The sequence below is a fragment of the Salmo trutta genome, chromosome 14 (genome assembly GCF_901001165.1).
Source record: "Salmo trutta chromosome 14, fSalTru1.1, whole genome shotgun sequence".
NCBI lineage: Eukaryota > Metazoa > Chordata > Actinopteri > Salmoniformes > Salmonidae > Salmo > Salmo trutta.
Window position 1 is genome coordinate 84,142,272 of NC_042970.1, and position 19,598 is coordinate 84,161,869.

A 19,598-nucleotide genomic window follows, 5' to 3' on the forward strand; every position below is an offset into this window, starting at 1 on the left:
GTACCTTAATTGGGGAGGATGGGCTTGTGGTAGTGACTGGAGAGGAAAAGGTAGAATGGATTCAAATACATAAAACACATGGTTTCCAGGTGTTTGATGTCATTCCATTTGCTACGCTCCAGTCATTACTATGAGCCCTCCTCCCCTCAGCAGCCTCCACTGGTTTAGACTTGTGTGTTTTCACAACACCTTATGTTTCACAGGGTCCTCTAAGAAGTACACATTCATCTGTAGGAGGGGAAAAGAAGGTGAGACATGGTTTGAGTCTTCACATAAAAAGTGATGAGAATATTCTGTTAGAGATACCGCTCACCTAACTCTGTTGACTGGGGAGGAAGCACCACAGATTCAATCATGTTCCTTGTTTCATCTCTTTCCTAGTTATCCGTCACCATGAGTACGGACGCGGAGATGCAAATCTACGGCAAAGCTGCCATATACCTTCGTAAGTCTGAGAAGGAGAGGATGGAGGCACAAGCCGCACCATTTGATTCAAAGAACGCCTGCTATGTTGCAGACAAGGTGGAGCTGTACCTTAAGGGTTTAGTCACTGCCAGGGCCGACGGGAAGTGTACTGTAACAGTCACGAAACCTGACGGCACTAAGGAGGTAAGCCTGATCTGAAAAGTATTCAATTTCAAATTTGTGTACTCTAATTCTTGTAAAATCTACTAAATGCAACAACAAAGAAATACTAATGTTTTTTGTAAGCAGAATATAACCTTCAAGTACATCATTTTTATCACTGCTATTTAAAAATGGCATGGATTTTTGTTATTGACTAGTAAACACCAGTTGTGTGTCAGTGGGTGATAACAAAGTAGTTGGATTAAATGTGGATATGCATTTTGTTACTGATTAAACTTGTATTTAATGAGCAAAAAGCATTCTGTCATGTCCAGTTTGATCTGCGTGTAATCTATATGTCTGACTGTTTCAGGAAGGAAAAGAGTTCAAAGATGCAGACATCTATGAGATGAACCCCCCTAAGTACGACAAGATTGAGGACATGGCCATGATGACCTACCTGAATGAAGCCTCTGTGTTGTATAACCTCAAAGAGCGTTATGCAGCATGGATGATCTATGTAAGAAACCTGCACATACAAACACACACATACATGAACATAAGAAATACACACATAAATGAATGTTAGAAACCAAAACATATCAATACAGTAGACCCACATCAGTATACCAAAGTACACCCACATCCTTACATAAATCCAGGTAAAAGTACATCTGAATTTACTAATCCCTTAATGTAATCACTTTCATCCAGACCTACTCTGGGCTCTTCTGTGCCACGGTGAACCCCTACAAGTGGCTCCCTGTGTACGACGAAGAGGTTGTCAACGCCTACAGAGGGAAGAAGAGGATGGAGGCTCCACCCCATATCTTCTCCGTCTCTGACAACGCCTTTCAGTTCATGATGATTGGTACGAGCTCTCATGGATGGAGGAATGGATGGATGGATCAATCAATCACATTTATTTATAAAGCGATTTTTACATAAGCAGATGTCAGAAAGTGCTTACACAAAAACCCAGCCTAAAACCCCAAACAGCAAGCAAAGCAAATGTAGATGCACTGTTGCTACAAAAACTCCATAGAAAGGCAGGACCTAGAGAGGAATCTGTCTCTGAGGGGTGCCCAGTCCTCTTCTGGCTGTGCCGGGTAGAGATTATAAAAGTATATGGCCATTAAGGCCAGATCTTTCAACAAGATGTTCAAACATTCTTAGATGACCAGCAGGGTCAAATAATAATCACAGTGGTTGTAGAGGGTGCAACAGGTCAGTTCCTCAAGAGTAAATGTCAGTTGGATTTTCATAGCCGAGCATTCAGAGGTCGAGATAGCAGGTGCGGTATAGAGAGAGAGAGAGATGGTGTGAGAGAGAGAGAGATGGCGTGAGAGAGAGGGAGTCGAAAAACAGCAGGTTAAGGACAAGGTAGCACATCCGGTGAACAGGTTAGGGTTCCATAGCCGGAGGCAGAACCGTTGAAACTGTCGCAGCAGCACATCAGCCAGATTCTTCAGTAAAGACTTAAAGGTTGAGAAAGAGTCTGCGTCTCTCACATGGATAGACAGACCAATACATAAAAATGTCCACAAGTGCCGATGGATGGATGGATGGATGGATGGATGGATGGATGGATGGATGGATGGATTGGATAGATAGATTAAAATATGCTTCAGAGAGGTATCTACTATTTTCTAGTCTAGGTAATAACAGTTTGCTGGGAATATCTGATTTCACTACCCTTGAATGGAAAATGTTCCAAATTGAAATTCATGATGATGCTATGAATTAAATAATGTCCCCATAATGTTGCTTGAGTATGATAAGCAATGCGTTTTTTGGTTCCAGATAAGGAGAACCAGTCCGTCCTGATTACGTAAGTTGTTTACTAAAATGTCACTTGAGAAAGTATTTCTATTGTAATAAATTGGGTCACTTGGTGTGATGAAATACATGACAATATGAATAGATTAGAGCATTAGGTTATGTGTAATAACGAGTCGATGAAAGGGAATATTTGTTAATGATTTACTTATGTTAGAAAACAGGTATTTTTCAATGCTATTTCTTGGTGAAAGACAATCTGACACACAAACATGTAACTAAAACCCATATTTCTCTGTCATATAAACCAGTGGAGAATCCGGTGCAGGAAAGACTGTCAACACCAAGCGTGTCATCCAGTACTTCGCCACCATTGCAGTGTCTGGTGGCAAGAAGGAAGCAGACCCCAACAAAATGCAGGTAGGTTGTTCTTATGTTTGCCTTTTAATCACATTTCAGTTTGGTTTCCTGTGGAAAAATATATTCCAGTGGTGAATCATGTTCTGAGTAACTTGTGTTTGTCTCAATCAGGGGTCTCTTGAGGATCAGATCATTGCAGCTAACCCTCTGCTGGAGGCTTATGGTAATGCCAAGACAGTGAGGAACGACAACTCGTCTCGCTTTGTAAGTATGAAGGGCATACTGTGGAAGTTACCTTATATTGGAAAAATATATTTCAGTAGTTCCCTATAGTGATGTCAATAACTGTCCAACAAACTGTAACATTTAAAGGGGTCTATCAAAGTAAAATGTTATTTATTTGTTGACCTATTTCTAACCCCCATGCTCTACTATAGGGTAAATTCATCAGGATTCACTTCCAAGCTGGCAAACTAGCTAAAGCTGATATTGAAACCTGTGAGTTGGTTTTGATTGTTTCTCAATGCTTTCCTAAATGCACACAGAATATTTTTTGGAAATCTTATAATTTCGTCACTCCACTCCACTCCACTCCACTCCACTCCACTCCACTCACTCACTCACTCACTCACTCACTCACTCACTGCTTTTCTCTCTCAGATCTGCTGGAGAAGTCCAGAGTGTCCTTCCAGCTTCCCGATGAGAGAGGCTACCACATCTTCTTCCAGATGATGACAGGCCACAAACCTGACATAGTTGGTACGGCAAAGTAGAGGTTCAGAGGAAATCTTTCCCACCCCCATCTATGGATTATATAAAAAATATTCATAGTACACACTAATAATACTATTACAATGATTACATCCAAGGAAACAAGGCATCTAGAAATGTGGAAGGTCTTTGGGAAATATCTGTAAAATAATGCACTCTGATGCACTAGTCCACAAGTCTCAGTCTCCTCTTTTGATGCTATTCATTATATACTACATGTATCATTGAGTCCATCTACTGAGTAAAGGAGGGAGAGATACTGTAAAGGTAGGACAGCAGAATTCTAAGAGATTTAACTGACAAGCTGTTCTCCGTTGTCCACAGAAATGGCGCTCATCACCACCAACCCCTACGACTTCCCCATGTGCAGCCAGGGTCAGATCGCTGTGGCCAGCATCAACGACAAGGAAGAGCTGGATGCCACAGATGTGAGTCAAACAAGGGTTAACCAAATGTAACCGATGTGAAATGGCTAGTTAGTTAGCGGTGGTGCGCGCTAATAGCGTTTCAATCGGTGACGTCACTCGCTCTGAGACTTGAAGTAGGGTTTCCCCTTGCGTCGCAAGGGCCGTGGCTCTTGTGGCGCGATGGGTAACGGTGCTTCGGTGGGTGTCAGTTGTTGATGCGTGCAAGGGTCCCTGGTTCGAGCCCGGGTTGGGGCGAAGAGAGGGACGGAACCTACACTGTTACATTGATGCTGTTGACCCGGATCATTGGTTGCTGCGGAAAAGGAGGAGGTCAAAGGGGGGGTGAGTGTAACCGATGTGAAATGGCTAGTTAGTTAGCGGTGGTGCGCGCTAATAGCGTTTCAATCGGTGACGTCACTCGCTCTGAGACTTGAAGTAGGGTTTCCCCTTGCGTCGCAAGGGCCGCGGCTTTTGTGGCGCGATGGGTAACGTTGCTTCGGTGGGTGTCAGTTGTTGATGTGTGCAAGGGTCCCTGGTTCGAGCCCGGGTTGGGGCGAAGAGAGGGACGGAACCTACACTGTTACACAAACTCTACATATAGAATGGGTAGGACCACTATACACACTGAATGCACTGTGAAAATCCAACTTGGTGGCAGCTGGGAATTTATGTATTTTTTGTTTGATTCTAAATGCCTTGTGTTAGTTAAACATGTGCCTATAGGAACTCTTCATGCCCTCACACTTCGCCTTGAGGCACATACATGTAAGACATCCACAAGAGAGCACCACTAAGTGCCCTGTGGAACTGTGTAAAACTAATGTTTTGCTGCCATTGACTAATGTGTTGGCCAAGAGTCAAATCTATCTATCCCATTCGTTCTGGAGTGAGCAGCACAGAACTGTAGTGTAAGTGTCCAAACTATCGTTCAGTTCATCACTTTTATACTTCCTCTTTAATGCCAGGATGCCATTACAATCCTGGGCTTCACTAATGATGAGAAGATTGGCATCTACAAGCTGACAGGAGCTGTAGTGCACCATGGCAACATGAAATTCAAGCAGAAGCAGCGTGAGGAGCAGGCCGAGCCAGACGGCACAGAGGGTGAGTCCCACTCATAGACATACAATATGTAGGACATCAGTCCCATTCCCAGACGCCAACATAGAAATAGAACACCTAAGAAAGACAGTGCCACATGAAAATCAGTGCAGTGGTCTAAGGCATCAGAGTGCTTGAGGTGTCACTACAGCCCTGGGTTCGATCCCAGGCTGTGTCACAGCTGGCCGTGACCAGGAGACCCATGAGGCGGCGCACAATCGTCCGGGTTAGGAGAGGGTTTGGCCGGCTGGGATTTCCTTGTCCCATCGCACTCTAGCGACTCCTAGCGGCAGGCCGGGTGCCTGCAAACTGATTTCGAACGCCAGCTGGATGGTGTTCCTTTCGACACATCCGGGTTAAGTGAGCAGTATGTCAAGAAGCAGTGCGGCTTGGCAGGGTCTTGTTTCGGAGGACACACAGCTCTCGACCTTCGCCTCTCCCGAGTCCACAGGGGAGTTGCAGCGCTGGGACAAGACTAACTACCAACTGAATATCACAAAATTGGGAAAAAAAGGGGTAAAAAAATTGAAAGAAAATAATATATATATATAAACAAAAGTAAGTGAGGCAGGAGATCATTTTTGCAGACCAAATTCCCACCTCCAGAAATTATTTGAAATGACGGATGAGGGTGAATCAAAACCTAACCCACAAAGAAGCTAGCCAAACTGTTTTGTCAGTGTGACATCAGAAAGCGATGTTGTGTCCCTGAGTCTGTTGTTGTTGGTTCTCTCTCCAGTGGCTGATAAAATTGGCTACCTGCTGGGCCTGAACTCAGCTGAGATGTTGAAAGCTCTGTGCTACCCCAGAGTGAAGGTCGGCAACGAGTATGTGACCAAGGGACAGACTGTGGCTCAGGTAAGACTGCTAAACACAGCATCTACCATTTTCTGAGAACAGGAATTTTCGTGGGGATGAGTGGTATGCTTTTTTTGAATAGTGATGTTTTTTCCAAGCTCGTATCACCTCGTCACTAGACATGGTCAATATCTCATGTATTAATTTGAGGTATTATCATTGCAGGTTAATAACTCAGTCAGTGCTCTGGCCAAGTCTATCTATGAGAGGATGTTCTTGTGGATGGTCATCCGTATCAACGAGATGTTGGACACCAAGAATCCAAGGCAGTTCTATATCGGTGTGCTTGACATTGCCGGGTTTGAGATCTTTGATGTGAGTATGAGACCAGAACAAGACACTTAGATGTGATTGAGATGGATTACAGTCTTGTATGATGAAATGATCCCTTTTAAAACTCCATCAACAGTACAACAGCATGGAGCAGCTGTGCATCAACTTCACCAATGAGAAACTGCAACAGTTTTTCAACCACACCATGTTCGTCCTGGAGCAAGAGGAGTACAAGAAGGAGGGAATTGTCTGGGCCTTCATTGACTTCGGCATGGACTTGGCTGCCTGCATTGAGCTTATTGAGAAGGTAAGCTGTCTGTGAGGATTATAATTGACCTCAGAAAAGCTGAAATGGAGCACTGTGTGAGATATTATCAGCATCTGACTGTTGAGATCTCAATATGTTTCCTATTATGTGCCTCTAAATGAATATAATCCTACAGTAGCATGTTTACTAAAGGAATTAATGTGATCCTAAATGTTAATATCGCTCATTTGATATACATTTCTTTCATAAAGCCATTGGGCATCTTCTCCATCCTTGAAGAGGAGTGCATGTTCCCCAAGTCTTCAGACACTACCTTCAAGGACAAGCTGTACACCCAGCATCTTGGCAAAACAAATGCATTTGAGAAGCCCAAGCCTGCCAAAGGCAAGGCAGAGGCCCACTTCTCCCTGGTGCACTACGCCGGTACTGTGGACTACAACATCACTGGGTGGCTGGAGAAGAACAAGGATCCCCTGAACGACTCAGTTTGTCAACTGTACGGGAAGTCAGGAGTGAAAATTTTGGCTGCCCTGTATCCTGCTGCCCCACCTGAGGGTAAGACCAGCATCACGTCAAAAGATTTAAATAAGCACTAGTTACAACTCAGACCTAAATGTTCTTTAAAGTCTTTGAATGTATCACAATTTCTCAGGGTTAATCACTGGGTTGATTTACTCATACACTCGGTTAATTGAATCATACAATTAGTCTTATTTTACATAATCACATTGGCAGCATTTGCCTCTAGATAAGTGTGAAGTTAACCAGAGATTCTCTGGTTTATAATTAGTGTGCTTGCTGAAGACAAGACCACTCTAGATTTCTTACATACTCTTATTACTATTATTCTATTTATTCCACCCGCTCTAGGAAATGTACTTTTCTAGTTATCTTTTACTTTTCCCCATTTTAACAGATAAAGCCAAGAAAGGAGGCAAGAAGAAGGGTGGTTCCATGCAGACTGTGTCCTCCCAGTTCAGGGTGAGCTTTTGAAATGTGTTTATTCAGTCCTTCAAAAGGTGCATTGATTATCATAAATGATGTCTGAGAAAATGGTTTGTAACCCTCTTACAGGAGAACTTACATAAGCTGATGACCAACTTGAGGAGCACTCATCCTCACTTTGTGCGCTGTCTGATCCCCAACGAGTCAAAGACTCCAGGTACAAGAAATATTGAGTTAAATTTTACATCTCATCAGTACAGACTTTAACAATCCCAATCTTTAACCAGTGTATGCATATTAAAAGAGACTTGTTTTGTTTTACCAGGTCTGATGGAGAACTTCCTGGTTATCCACCAGCTCAGGTGTAATGGTGTACTGGAGGGTATCAGGATCTGCAGAAAGGGCTTCCCAAGCAGAATCATCTATGCTGACTTCAAGCAGAGGTACAGGCACACAAACACACAAACACAACTGCACAGATGCACAATCACAGAAAGATCTGCTCCAATTGTTTTCCCAGCATCAGAATAGTCTTACCTTTTATGTAATATATCCAACTTAATTCAACTTGACATACTTTAAAACTGTCTTCTCATTCAGGTACAAAGTACTGAATGCCAGTGTCATCCCTGAGGGCCAGTTCATGGACAACAAGAAGGCTTCTGAGAAGCTGCTTGGGTCCATTGATGTGAATCACGAGGATTACAAGTTTGGACACACCAAGGTCAGTCAAAAACCCCCAGTAAAATCTGACAACAAAACACAACTTGAATGATAATTTAAACCCGTACCATATAAAATCTCTCCAGATGATCTATCCATCCTTTTGTTCTTTCTTCTTCATTTAACTAATGGAAAAGGTGGAAAAACAATGTACAGTTTTTTTCTTCAAAGTCATGCATGACAAGTATAGAAGAGAAACTAAACTCATTGTCATATGCATTTTGTTATAGTCGTATGGCTGCAATTATCTCTGTACATTATTTATCTACAGTGCCTTCAGAAAGTATTCACACCCCTTGATTTTTTCCACATTTTGTTGTGTGAAAAGTTGGGATTTAACTGTAATTTATTGTCAATGAGCGACACAAAATATTCTAATGTCAAAGTGGAAGAAACATTCTAACGTTTGTTAATAACAATTATGAAAAATAAAACATGATTACATAAGTATTCAACCCTCTGGGCCAACACATGTTAGACTTACTTTTGGCAGCAATTACAGCTGTGAGCCTTTCTGGGTAAGTCTCTAAGAGCTTTCCACACCTGAATTGTACAATATTTGTACATTATTCTTTAAACAATTCTTCAAGCTCTGTCAAGCTGGTTGTTTATCATTGCTAGACAGCCATTTTCAAGTCTTGCTATAGATTTTCATGCCGATTTAAGTCAAAACTGTAGCTTGGCAACTCAGGAACATTCAATGTCGTTTTGTTTACAACTCCAGTGTAGATTTTGCCTTCTGCTTTGGGTTATTGTCCTGCTGAAAGGTGAATTTGTCTCCCAGTGTGTAACGGGTGTCGTATAGGGGGGACCAAAACGCAGCGTGTTGAGTGCTCATTATGATATTTATTAACTCAAAAATACTAAAGACAAATAACAAAAAGCAAACGATCAGAAATACAGTTCTGTCAGGTTGTGGAGTAACTACAATTTTGTTGATCCATCCTCAGTTTTCTCCTATCACAGCCATTAAACTCTGCTTTAAAGTCACCATTCACCTCATGGTGAAATCCCTGAGCGGTTTCCTTCCTCTCTGGCAACTGAGTTAGGAAGGATGCCTATATATTTGTAGTTACTAGGTGTATTGATACACCATCCAAAGTGTAATCAATAACTTTACCCATCTACCAATAGGTGCCTTTCTTTGCGAGGCATTGGTTAAACCTCCCTGGTCTTTGTGGTTGAATCTGTGTTTGAAATTCACTGCTCGACTGAGGGACATTACAGATAATTGTATGTGTGGGGTATAGAGATGAGGTAGTCATTAAAAAATCATGTTAAACGCTATTATTGCACACAGAGTGAGTCCAATCAACTTATTATGTGACTTGTTAAGCACATTTTTACTCCTGAACTTATTTAGGCTTGCCAAAACAAAGGGGTTGGATACTTACTGACTGAAGACATTTCAGCATTTCATTTAAAATTAATTAATTTGTTAAAATGTGTCTAAAAACATAATTCCACTTTGACATTATGGGCTTTTGTGTGAAGGCCAGTGACACAAAATCTCAATGTAATCCATTTTAAATTCAGGCTGGAAAACGTTGAGGGCTGTGAATACTTTCTGAGGGCACTGTACAACAGTACAATAACTAACAACTTAGAAACAACCTATCACATGGTTTGTTTGTAACCATTACATTGTTAATGTTGTTTAAATCAATCTAGTGGTGTTGTTCCCCTCTTTTGATTTAACCGTTTCTATCTGTCACCATCTGTGGTTCAATTGACCATGTTAACTTGTGTCTCAGGTGTTCTTCAAAGCCGGTCTGCTGGGTGTCCTGGAGGAGATGAGAGATGAGAAGCTGGCCACTCTGGTCGGCATGGTCCAGGCTCTCAGCCGTGGATTCCTCATGAGGAGAGAGTTTAGCAAGATGATGGAGAGGAGGTGAGGAATAGTAGACATCTTGGCAAAGCTTTCTGTCAACCACCTGTATCTAATGCATTATGATTACATACTGTATATGCTGTGAGTTGTTCAGAAGGAGAAAGTACATCTTATAATGGTCTACTAAAGCTTTTGGGTTAATTCATTTAGTCCAGAAATGGATGTAGCGACAAAGGATTCTAGCTTTATAGCTGCAGTTTGGGATTTGGCTGTTCAATTGTCATTTAAATATGTAGCATTTAAATATCCATTCTCTAAGTATATAAAATGCCTCATGAGCTTACAGTAGCATGCATGACCCGTAAGTACTTGTATCTAGAGAGCTGTCTATGAATTTAAGAGGGGTTATATTTCCCTAGCCCCATTCCTCAGCTGTAAACTAACAGTGGCAGTTGGTTCTGTTTTGTTGTTCATCTAATCACAGAATGTAGCTTTAAGCATGTCACTCACCATGCCACTCCATCCTTTCTGTCGACCAGAGAATCAATTTATGCCATCCAGTACAACATCCGCTCATTCATGAATGTGAAAACCTGGCCATGGATGAAGTTGTACTTCAAGGTCAAGCCCCTGCTGCAGAGCGCTGAGACTGAGAAGGAGCTGGCCAACATGAAGGAGAACTATGACAAGATGACAGCAGACCTGGCCAAGGCTCTGGCCACAAAGAAGCAAATGGAGGAGAAGTTGGTGGCCTTGACGCAGGAGAAGAACGACCTGGCACTCCAAATAGCATCTGTGAGTGAAAAACTACCCTCAAATGGGCACATTTACACACACACAAACACTCTGTGAGTATGTGTCTAACTCACATTTCTATTGCCCATGTTATATGCTGTATATGGTTCATGAATTTCTATTGATTTTCCCTGACATCTTTCACTAAAGTGAGGCCTCTGATTCTCCCTCCTGTTCTGAAACCAGGAAGGAGAGAGTCTGAACGATGCTGAGGAAAGGTGCGAAGGGCTCATCAAGAGCAAGATCCAGCTGGAGGCGAAACTCAAAGAAATGTCAGAGAGGCTGGAGGATGAGGAGGAGATCAATGCTGAGTTGACTGCCAAGAAGAGGAAGCTGGAGGATGAGTGCTCTGAGCTGAAGAAGGACATTGATGACCTGGAGCTCACCCTGGCCAAAGTGGAGAAGGAGAAGCACGCCACTGAAAACAAGGTCTTGTGTCTTACCATAGACAGTTTAACCAAACAATAATACAATCAATAATCAACTCAAAACATATCTTAATAGAAATGGAATTCAAGTTGTATTATGGGTGCAGGAAAAATTAAGACAGTAGAATTTCAGTTGTGGGGAACTTCCCATCTAGTGTTGAATCTACAGTGCAGTAATTGTTGACACATTTCTAATCTAAATTAAATGAATGCAATATATAACAAACTAAATCTCCCCTTTATGGTGAAGTATAATTATGTTGTGGCCATTTACAGGTTAAAAACCTGACAGAGGAGATGGCATCTATGGATGAGAGTGTTGCCAAGCTGACCAAGGAGAAGAAAGCCCTCCAAGAGGCCCACCAGCAGACACTGGATGACCTGCAGGCAGAGGAGGACAAAGTCAACACTCTAACCAAGGCCAAGACTAAGCTGGAACAGCAAGTGGACGACGTGAGTGGAATTTGACATTTTGGCTATGATAGTATGTAAGATGATATTATCTTCAGTTGTTTAGATTTGAACAATACATGTGTTTTTATCTTCTAGCTTGAGGGTTCTCTGGAGCAAGAGAAGAAGCTCCGTATGGACCTTGAGAGATCCAAGAGAAAGCTGGAGGGAGATCTGAAACTGGCCCAGGAGTCCATAATGGACCTGGAGAATGACAAGCAGCAAGCTGATGAGAAAATCAAGAAGTAAACATAAACAAATGACTACAGTATTACCTGCTGTAATGGTTGTTCTTGACTAATTCTTGTAATAATGAATTAGCATTTACATGTGATTCTTAAAAGCAAAGTGAATGGTATGATTCTCTCCCTTTACACTATCAAACAAAAACGAACTCTGCAATCAACGTGTTTGTGTTTCTTAGGAAGGAGTTTGAGACCACCCAGCTCCTCAGCAAGATTGAGGATGAGCAGTCTCTGGGAGCTCAGCTGCAGAAGAAGATCAAGGAACTCCAGGTACAGTACAGGATATAAGCTCCAGTACAGAAAAGCACAGACCTGAATCATTTCATGTGAAACATTATTCTGGTAGCAAAATTTTTTGCTGGTGGCTTCTGATGGCTGCTGATGGCTGAGTAGGTTGGAAGGTGATGCTGTTTGCTGGTGCTTCCAAATGTTGTAAAGATGGTGCTTATTAACATTGTGGTTTTTGTTCCTGCATGGAACGCTGTCTACTGAATAAATTAGTGTAACTGTCCATGTCGTAACACATTTATGAAAAATATACATACTATTATTATTTTGTGAGGTTCAATTGTTTCAACTGTATTGTAGTGTTCATCCCCCCTGCTCCTGCCCCCTGGTCTAGGCCCGTATTGAGGAGCTGGAGGAGGAAATTGAGGCTGAGCGTGCTGCCAGGGCTAAGGTTGAGAAGCAGAGGGCCGATCTCTCCAGGGAACTTGAGGAGATCAGCGAGAGGCTGGAGGAGGCCGGAGGCGCCACTGCTGCTCAGATTGAGATGAACAAGAAGCGTGAGGCTGAGTTCCAGAAGCTGCGTCGTGATCTTGAAGAGTCCACCCTGCAGCATGAGGCCACAGCCGCCGCTCTGCGCAAGAAGCAGGCCGACAGTGTGGCTGAGCTCGGGGAGCAGATCGACAACCTGCAGCGCGTCAAGCAGAAGCTGGAGAAGGAGAAGAGCGAGTACAAGATGGAGATTGATGACCTCTCTAGCAACATGGAGGCCGTTGCCAAGGCTAAGGTGAGTAGTAATGTTTTGGTCAAGAAGTGTTGAGGATGGTCAACTACATTACCATTCAAGTGACCTGAAGTTGACAGGAGTCACACATATAAAGTAACGATGGAACGTGTTTCACTAACAGGGCAATCTGGAGAAGATGTGCCGTACTCTTGAGGACCAGCTGAGTGAGCTCAAGACTAAGAATGATGAGAATGTTCGCCAGGTCAACGACATCAGTGGACAGAGGGCCAGACTCCTGACTGAAAATGGTACCATCAGCAATGAACAGCAATCCAATGCTTTCCTTCAGTAAAACACAAAGTATTGTGGGCTGTATCCACTTCTTCTGAGGAGCCTCCACTGGTCCACATCGTTTCTACTGTACTATTCACCACCGAACAACATTGCCCTATGATACATTAAAATACATTTTCAATCTTAGAAAACAGAGATGTCATTAACAAGATGTCCCTCTGTCCCTGCAGGTGAGTTTGGCCGCCAACTGGAGGAGAAGGAAGCCCTGGTGTCTCAGCTGACCAGAGGAAAACAGGCCTTCACCCAGCAGGTGGAGGAGCTGAAGAGGGCGATTGAGGAGGAGGTCAAGGTAAGGGACCCAAGATGGAAAGTTTAGAGCCAAATATTTACATAGACAGTGACTACGCCACCCTCAGAGACTCCTACTGTCTCTCCACCCTCAGAGACTCCTACTGTCTCTCCACCCTCAGAGACTCCTACTGTCTCTCCAACCTCTGAGACTCCTACTGTCTCTCCATCCTCAGAGATTCCTACTGTCACTTGTTTGACTATCTCTCTCATCTCTTTGCATTTTGTCTTTCTTTCTCACAGGCTAAAAACGCATTGGCCCACAGTGTCCAGTCTGCCCGCCATGACTGTGACCTCCTGAGGGAGCAGTTTGAGGAGGAGCAGGAGGCCAAGGCAGAGCTGCAACGTGGCATGTCCAAGGCCAACAGTGAGGTGGCTCAGTGGAGGACTAAGTATGAAACTGATGCCATCCAGCGCACAGAGGAGCTGGAGGAGGCCAAGTGAGTCGCACGCAACAGAAAAACTCAGATATGGTGTGGATGGTGAGGGTGGTAGGGGGCTCTGAGAAAATGTGATGTCAACAATATGTTTTGTAACATTTGTTTTCACAACATAAAGCCATCCTCTGTTCTCCAACAGGAAGAAGCTGGCCCAGCGTTTGCAGGATGCCGAGGAGACCATTGAGGCGACCAACTCCAAGTGCGCCTCCCTGGAGAAGACCAAGCAGAGGCTGCAGGGAGAGGTGGAGGACCTCATGATTGATGTTGAGAGAGCCAACGCATTGGCCGCCAACCTCGACAAGAAGCAGAGGAACTTTGACAAGGTGAAAATGAATAAACTTTACCATAGGCTGATATTTACTGTCTGCTATATGACCAATTGTAGTATAATTGTAGCATATTTCTAATTCAAAACTCTTCATCAAGGACTTCTGATGAAAATCCCATGTATTTCGCTAGGTTCTGGCAGAGTGGAAGCAGAAGTATGAGGAGGGTCAGGCTGAGCTGGAAGGAGCTCAGAAGGAGGCTCGCTCTATGAGCACTGAACTCTTCAAGATGAAGAACTCCTACGAGGAGGCTCTGGATCATCTGGAGACTCTGAAGAGAGAGAATAAGAACCTGCAACGTGAGCATTTGACAGCAATTCTATTTGGCTCATGTTACATTAGCAATATTAATTGCTGTTAATAAATTCACTGTTATTATGATTCAATGTCAACTTCAGTGCATTGGTGATATCCACTGAAAATCTCCCAAGTGTAAACTGCTCCTGTGTGTGTGTGTGCAGAGGAGATCTCTGACCTGACTGAGCAGATCGGAGAGACTGGCAAGAGCATACATGAGCTGGAGAAGGCCAAGAAGACCATGGAGACAGAGAAGTCTGAGATCCAGACCGCTCTGGAGGAGGCTGAGGTACAAACTACAGCTGTTTGATGGGAAAAGCAGTGTTAACTAACCAATGCCAGCTATAGTGAAATGCTCTCTGTAATGGTGTTATTGTAGTCATATATATTTAATTCCTACATCCAAATGTATTGAACACAATTGGCCTGACTGCTTCTGTTTGTCCAGGGAGCACTGGAGCACGAGGAATCCAAGATTCTGCGTGTGCAGCTGGAGCTGAACCAGATCAAGGGTGAGGTGGACAGGAAGATCGCTGAGAAGGATGAGGAGATGGAGCAGATCAAGAGGAACAGCCAGAGGGTGGTTGACTCCATGCAGAGCACCCTGGACTCTGAGGTCAGGAGCAGGAATGATGCCCTGAGGGTGAAGAAGAAGATGGAGGGAGACCTGAACGAGATGGAGATCCAGCTGAGCCACTCCAACAGGCAGGCCGCTGAGGCCCAGAAACAGCTGAGGAACGTCCAGGGACAGCTCAAGGTAAAGGGACTGGGACATCAGGTTCAAACACCTGAACATGGAGAGGGATTTGTTTGTGAATCTGTAGAAAGAACAGAACAGAGGAATTTAATAGATTGAACTATATACTGTAGAAAGGTAGGGATATTGAGTAAATTCTTCCCAATTAACATTTTTACCGCCCATCCTATCACCCTTTCATCCACAAGTCCTAATGAACGTTTGTCATTGTGAACCACAGGATGCCCAATTGCACCTTGATGATGCCGTCCGCGTAGCAGAGGACATGAAGGAGCAGGCAGCCATGGTGGAGCGCAGAAACGGTCTGATGGTGGCTGAAATCGAGGAGCTGAGAGTTGCTCTGGAGCAGACAGAGAGAGGCCGCAAAGTGGCTGAGACTGAGCTGGTAGACGCCAGCGAACGCGTTGGACTGCTGCACTCCCAGGTATCTGTCAAAAGTAATTTCTAATGAAAATCAACCAAGCATATCGTTTAATAAACATCTGGAATTCAACAGTTCTTGCTCTTAGACTTTCATAATTTCAGGCTTGTGCTTGTAGGTTATCTTTAGAGTCAAACAAATCGTCTTGTTTCCTCCTTCAGAACACCAGCCTTCTGAACACCAAGAAGAAGCTGGAGACTGACCTGGTGCAGGTGCAGGGAGAGGTGGACGACATCGTCCAGGAGGCCAGGAATGCAGAGGAGAAGGCCAAGAAGGCCATCACTGACGTGAGTCCTTGAATTACATCATCTTGAATTGTCCCCAAGGTCCAATGGTAGCTGGGCTGGTTACGAACAACAAAGATCTCAGAAGGACGTTATGATTGGTGCCAATTGGTGCATGAATTAAACAAACTACTTTTCCAGGCGGCCATGATGGCTGAGGAGCTGAAGAAGGAGCAGGACACCAGCTCTCACCTGGAGAGGATGAAGAAGAACCTGGAGGTTACAGTCAAGGACCTGCAGCACCGCCTGGATGAGGCTGAGAATCTGGCCATGAAGGGAGGCAAGAAGCAGCTCCAGAAACTGGAGTCCAGGGTGAGTTATCAGCAGGGTGGATCAGGGTGGATTGAAAGACAGTTTGCTGGAAATGTATTTGGTCATATAAAATGCACAGAAGCATTGTTCTAATTACTTTTTCTCTCAATGAACCACCTAGATCAGGGGTTCCCAAACTTCTCACCCCTTCATAATATCAGAACACAAATCTTACATTAGAGTGTGATAAAACATAGCATCCAAGCAGTTTTACTATTACTTCTGCAGTGCATGGTCGGACTAATCAAGTCTCGGACCCTGGTAAAGAACATTATAAGCTTAAATTTGTCTCTCTTTATGTAGCGTTGTGTTGTCTCTCTTGTCGTGATGTGTTTTGTCCTATATTTATGTTATTCATTTTTTCATCCCAGCCCCCGTCCCCGCAGAGGTCTTTTGCCTTTTGTTAGGCCGTCATTGTAAATAAGTATGTGTTCTTAACTGACTTGCCTAGTTAAATAAAGGTTAAATAAATAAATAAATAAAATACAGTGCAATTATGTTCAAATCAAAAACGTTGGGAATGTGTTAGACTTATGCAGTGGAGTTGAGAAGAATTGGAGCCAAGACTTTCAAATAAATTGAAGATATAAAAATGTATTTATCTAGTTGTTTCAAATAAATTGAAGATATAAAAATGTATTTATTTAGTTGTTTCATTTAGGCTTGGACATTTCTTCTAAACTGCTATTCAATTAATATAATCAATATTAATGATAATAATAATACAAATAATAATACAATTTCTGATACATAAACACACATTGAGCCAATTCATCTCATAGTAATATTTTATTTACATCTAGTCACGTTTAATTTCTCTCTCTCCAGAGCGCTATCAGCTACATGTCTCATTCACTCTGCTGCAAAAAGGCCGTTACTAGGGAAGCTAGCGTTGTTATGCGGGGCTACCAGCTAGCACTAACGGCTAAATTAGCTTGTAGGCTAGAGGACTTTCAGAATTTCATAAAAACATGAAAACATAACATCTTAACATATTTACATACCCGGGAAACATTACACTCTGGAATATGGTGCTTCTCCATTTGCTTACCTTTTTGATGAATAAATAATGAATAAATAAATAAAATGAGAATTGAGTTGAAACAATTGGTCATTGTTGTAACACTGTGCCTACCAGTATCCCTGTGAGCCTCCCACACCCATGTTGTACATCTTAGGGTTAAGAACATAAATAGTGGATTAATAATATTACATTGTATTGTATTGGACCTTCTAATCTTGTTCCACAAATCATTGGTAGTTTCATCTGTTGTTGCTAGCAATATTCATGAACAAATTTAAATGTAAATCCCACTTTGGGAACCACTTGGAAAAGTACATAGTGAAAGACAACAATTGTGCCTCCTTGACTGGGTAGAAGACTATAGCTCTGTTTAACAAAGATTTGTTACATCTGATTGCACCACCTCAAACAAATGCCTACATTTATTTGTTCCACAAAGGTGCGTGAGCTCGAGACTGAGGTGGAGGCCGAGCAGAGAAGAGGTGTCGATGCGGTTAAGGGAGTCCGCAAGTATGAGCGCAGAGTCAAGGAGCTCACTTACCTGGTAAGAGAAAGTGCATTCTTCACACAGAGAGGTTTGTGTATAAAACTATTGTGACATTGATTCTTTGCTCATCTCTCACAGACTGAGGAGGATAAGAAGAACGTTAACAGACTTCAGGACCTGGTAGATAAGCTGCAGATGAAAGTGAAGGCCTACAAGAGGCAGGCTGAGGAAGCGGTGAGTCACAGACTTAGTCAAATACTCTGAATGCAAACATTCAAGACAAAAAATCCATTACAAAACTTAATGTCCATAAAATGTAGTTTGAAGTAAGTGTTGCTACAGCACATCAGTCAACAATGACAATTGATACTTCAAGAAATTCCTGATGAAATTATACACATTTCTGAGTGCCTCCTATGTGTTACCACCTTAAAGGAGAGGGGTTGAATATTAATTTGCTGCGCTGGGGGCTGGTCTAGTGGTAGTGCTGGAGGCAGCAGTTTGATCCCCCGTTCTGCCACTCACTTCCTCTGCTGTATCATCTATCTTCCTGTACACATTGTTATCCTAAATCTGTCTTTTTATTTTTAAATACCTTTAATAACAGAATATTAATTTGCTACCTGAAGCATCAAACTTTAAATGCTGATGTTCTGCTCTCCCTCTCTTTATCTCACCCAGGAGGAAGCAGCAAACCAGCACATGTCTAAGTTCAGGAAGGTTCAGCATGAGCTGGAGGAGGCTGAGGAGCGTGCTGACATCGCTGAGACTCAGGTCAACAAGCTCAGAGCCAAGACCCGTGACTCTGGAAAGGTACAGAACTGCTGCTAAACCTGTACCTGACTCATGTTCAGATATGACCACATCAACACCATCTATGATTCAGTCTTCTCAGAGGTCAATACAGACCTTTTACACTCAACTGTATTGAAGATCTCTAAGAAGAACATTTCAGGAAGGGCTAAACAATCTAATCAGAGTAATTCAGTTAGTACTTCAACATTAAAATCCAAGCTGAGCACTGAGCATTAAAGACTTGATCCATTATATTCTATCCATGTCTATCCATATATTTATCATGTTCATTATTATTACTGATCCATTATATTCTATCTTTCTTCTTACAGGGAAAAGAAGTTGCTGAATAAACAAGACCAAAGTATTGAAGATCAAAGTCTTACCATTTTCCTGTGTTTCATAAAATATGATTTTCATGGTGAAATGTTGAGCATTGATTAAAAACATGTAGGCCTACATACACTTCCTTTGTGACTGTGGACTTATTACTCAGCAAACAGCTTTTTAATACCATAAAAAAATGTACTTTAATTAAAGGAGCAATCTGGGATTCCAACAACAACAAAGCGTTCACATCAGCTGAGGGATTAGAATGGAGAAATGTAACCACTCAAATTCATAGACTGAGCTATGGATGTAAGGACTGACCAGCTAAATATCTAAATTGTAGTTTTAACCCTTTACAGTCAGGGGAATTGGCCTATATTGACAGACCCAAATTTAAATGTTTCTGTAAGAAAAATATATGATCTGTGGAAAAAGTTGAGTGCAATGCAATTCAATATTATTAATCCACAATGTTAGTTTTTAACACTTAGAGGCACAACGGCCCTAGGAGGCTTACAGTGATATTTTAGTCACTCTCTCCAATTTGTTCCATCGCACTTGATTTTATTTAGAGTAAGATAGCAGCCCACATGTTGCCTAGCTTCCCAGACTCCTTGCCCCGGCCAAACACGACGCCACGTCCATGGACGCTAGTTTTTTCTCCGCAATGAAGTATGTAGCAAACGACAGATCAGCGGAAGAATTTAGTGTGAGTCGTCAGGCTAGCTTA

At 42.7% G+C, this 19,598-nt stretch overlaps 1 protein-coding gene across 1 annotated transcript; it reads left to right on the forward strand.

Moving 5' to 3' along the window:
- Window positions 1-228: 228 nt before the first annotated feature.
- Window positions 229-19,007, forward strand: LOC115147695 (myosin heavy chain, fast skeletal muscle-like). Its single transcript, XM_029689993.1, has 40 exons — window positions 229-248; window positions 382-609; window positions 941-1,087; window positions 1,282-1,438; window positions 2,371-2,398; window positions 2,658-2,766; window positions 2,878-2,970; window positions 3,144-3,204; window positions 3,367-3,465; window positions 3,802-3,905; window positions 4,850-4,988; window positions 5,725-5,843; window positions 6,009-6,158; window positions 6,253-6,423; window positions 6,636-6,939; window positions 7,301-7,365; window positions 7,459-7,546; window positions 7,655-7,772; window positions 7,930-8,053; window positions 9,807-9,943; window positions 10,423-10,678; window positions 10,865-11,107; window positions 11,383-11,559; window positions 11,656-11,801; window positions 11,981-12,071; window positions 12,424-12,813; window positions 12,935-13,061; window positions 13,278-13,396; window positions 13,639-13,835; window positions 13,975-14,158; window positions 14,295-14,460; window positions 14,623-14,747; window positions 14,907-15,215; window positions 15,436-15,639; window positions 15,798-15,923; window positions 16,062-16,232; window positions 17,696-17,800; window positions 17,882-17,977; window positions 18,425-18,556; window positions 18,871-19,007. The coding sequence occupies exons 2-40, from the start codon at window positions 394-396 to the stop codon at window positions 18,889-18,891; spliced, it is 5,814 nt and encodes a 1,937-aa protein (XP_029545853.1). The 5' UTR covers window positions 229-248; window positions 382-393; the 3' UTR covers window positions 18,892-19,007.
- The last annotated feature ends 591 nt before the right edge of the window (window positions 19,008-19,598 follow it).

Excerpts from the sequence above, each read along its gene's own strand:
- LOC115147695 (XM_029689993.1), top strand. The coding sequence starts at position 394 with ATGAGTACGGACGCGGAGATGCAAATCTACGGCAAAGCTGCCATATAC. Across the intron at positions 1,439-2,370 it reads CTTTCAGTTCATGATGATTG|ATAAGGAGAACCAGTCCGTC; the intron begins GTACGAGCTCTC and ends TTTTGGTTCCAG. Across the intron at positions 9,944-10,422 it reads AGCAAGATGATGGAGAGGAG|AGAATCAATTTATGCCATCC; the intron begins GTGAGGAATAGT and ends TCTGTCGACCAG.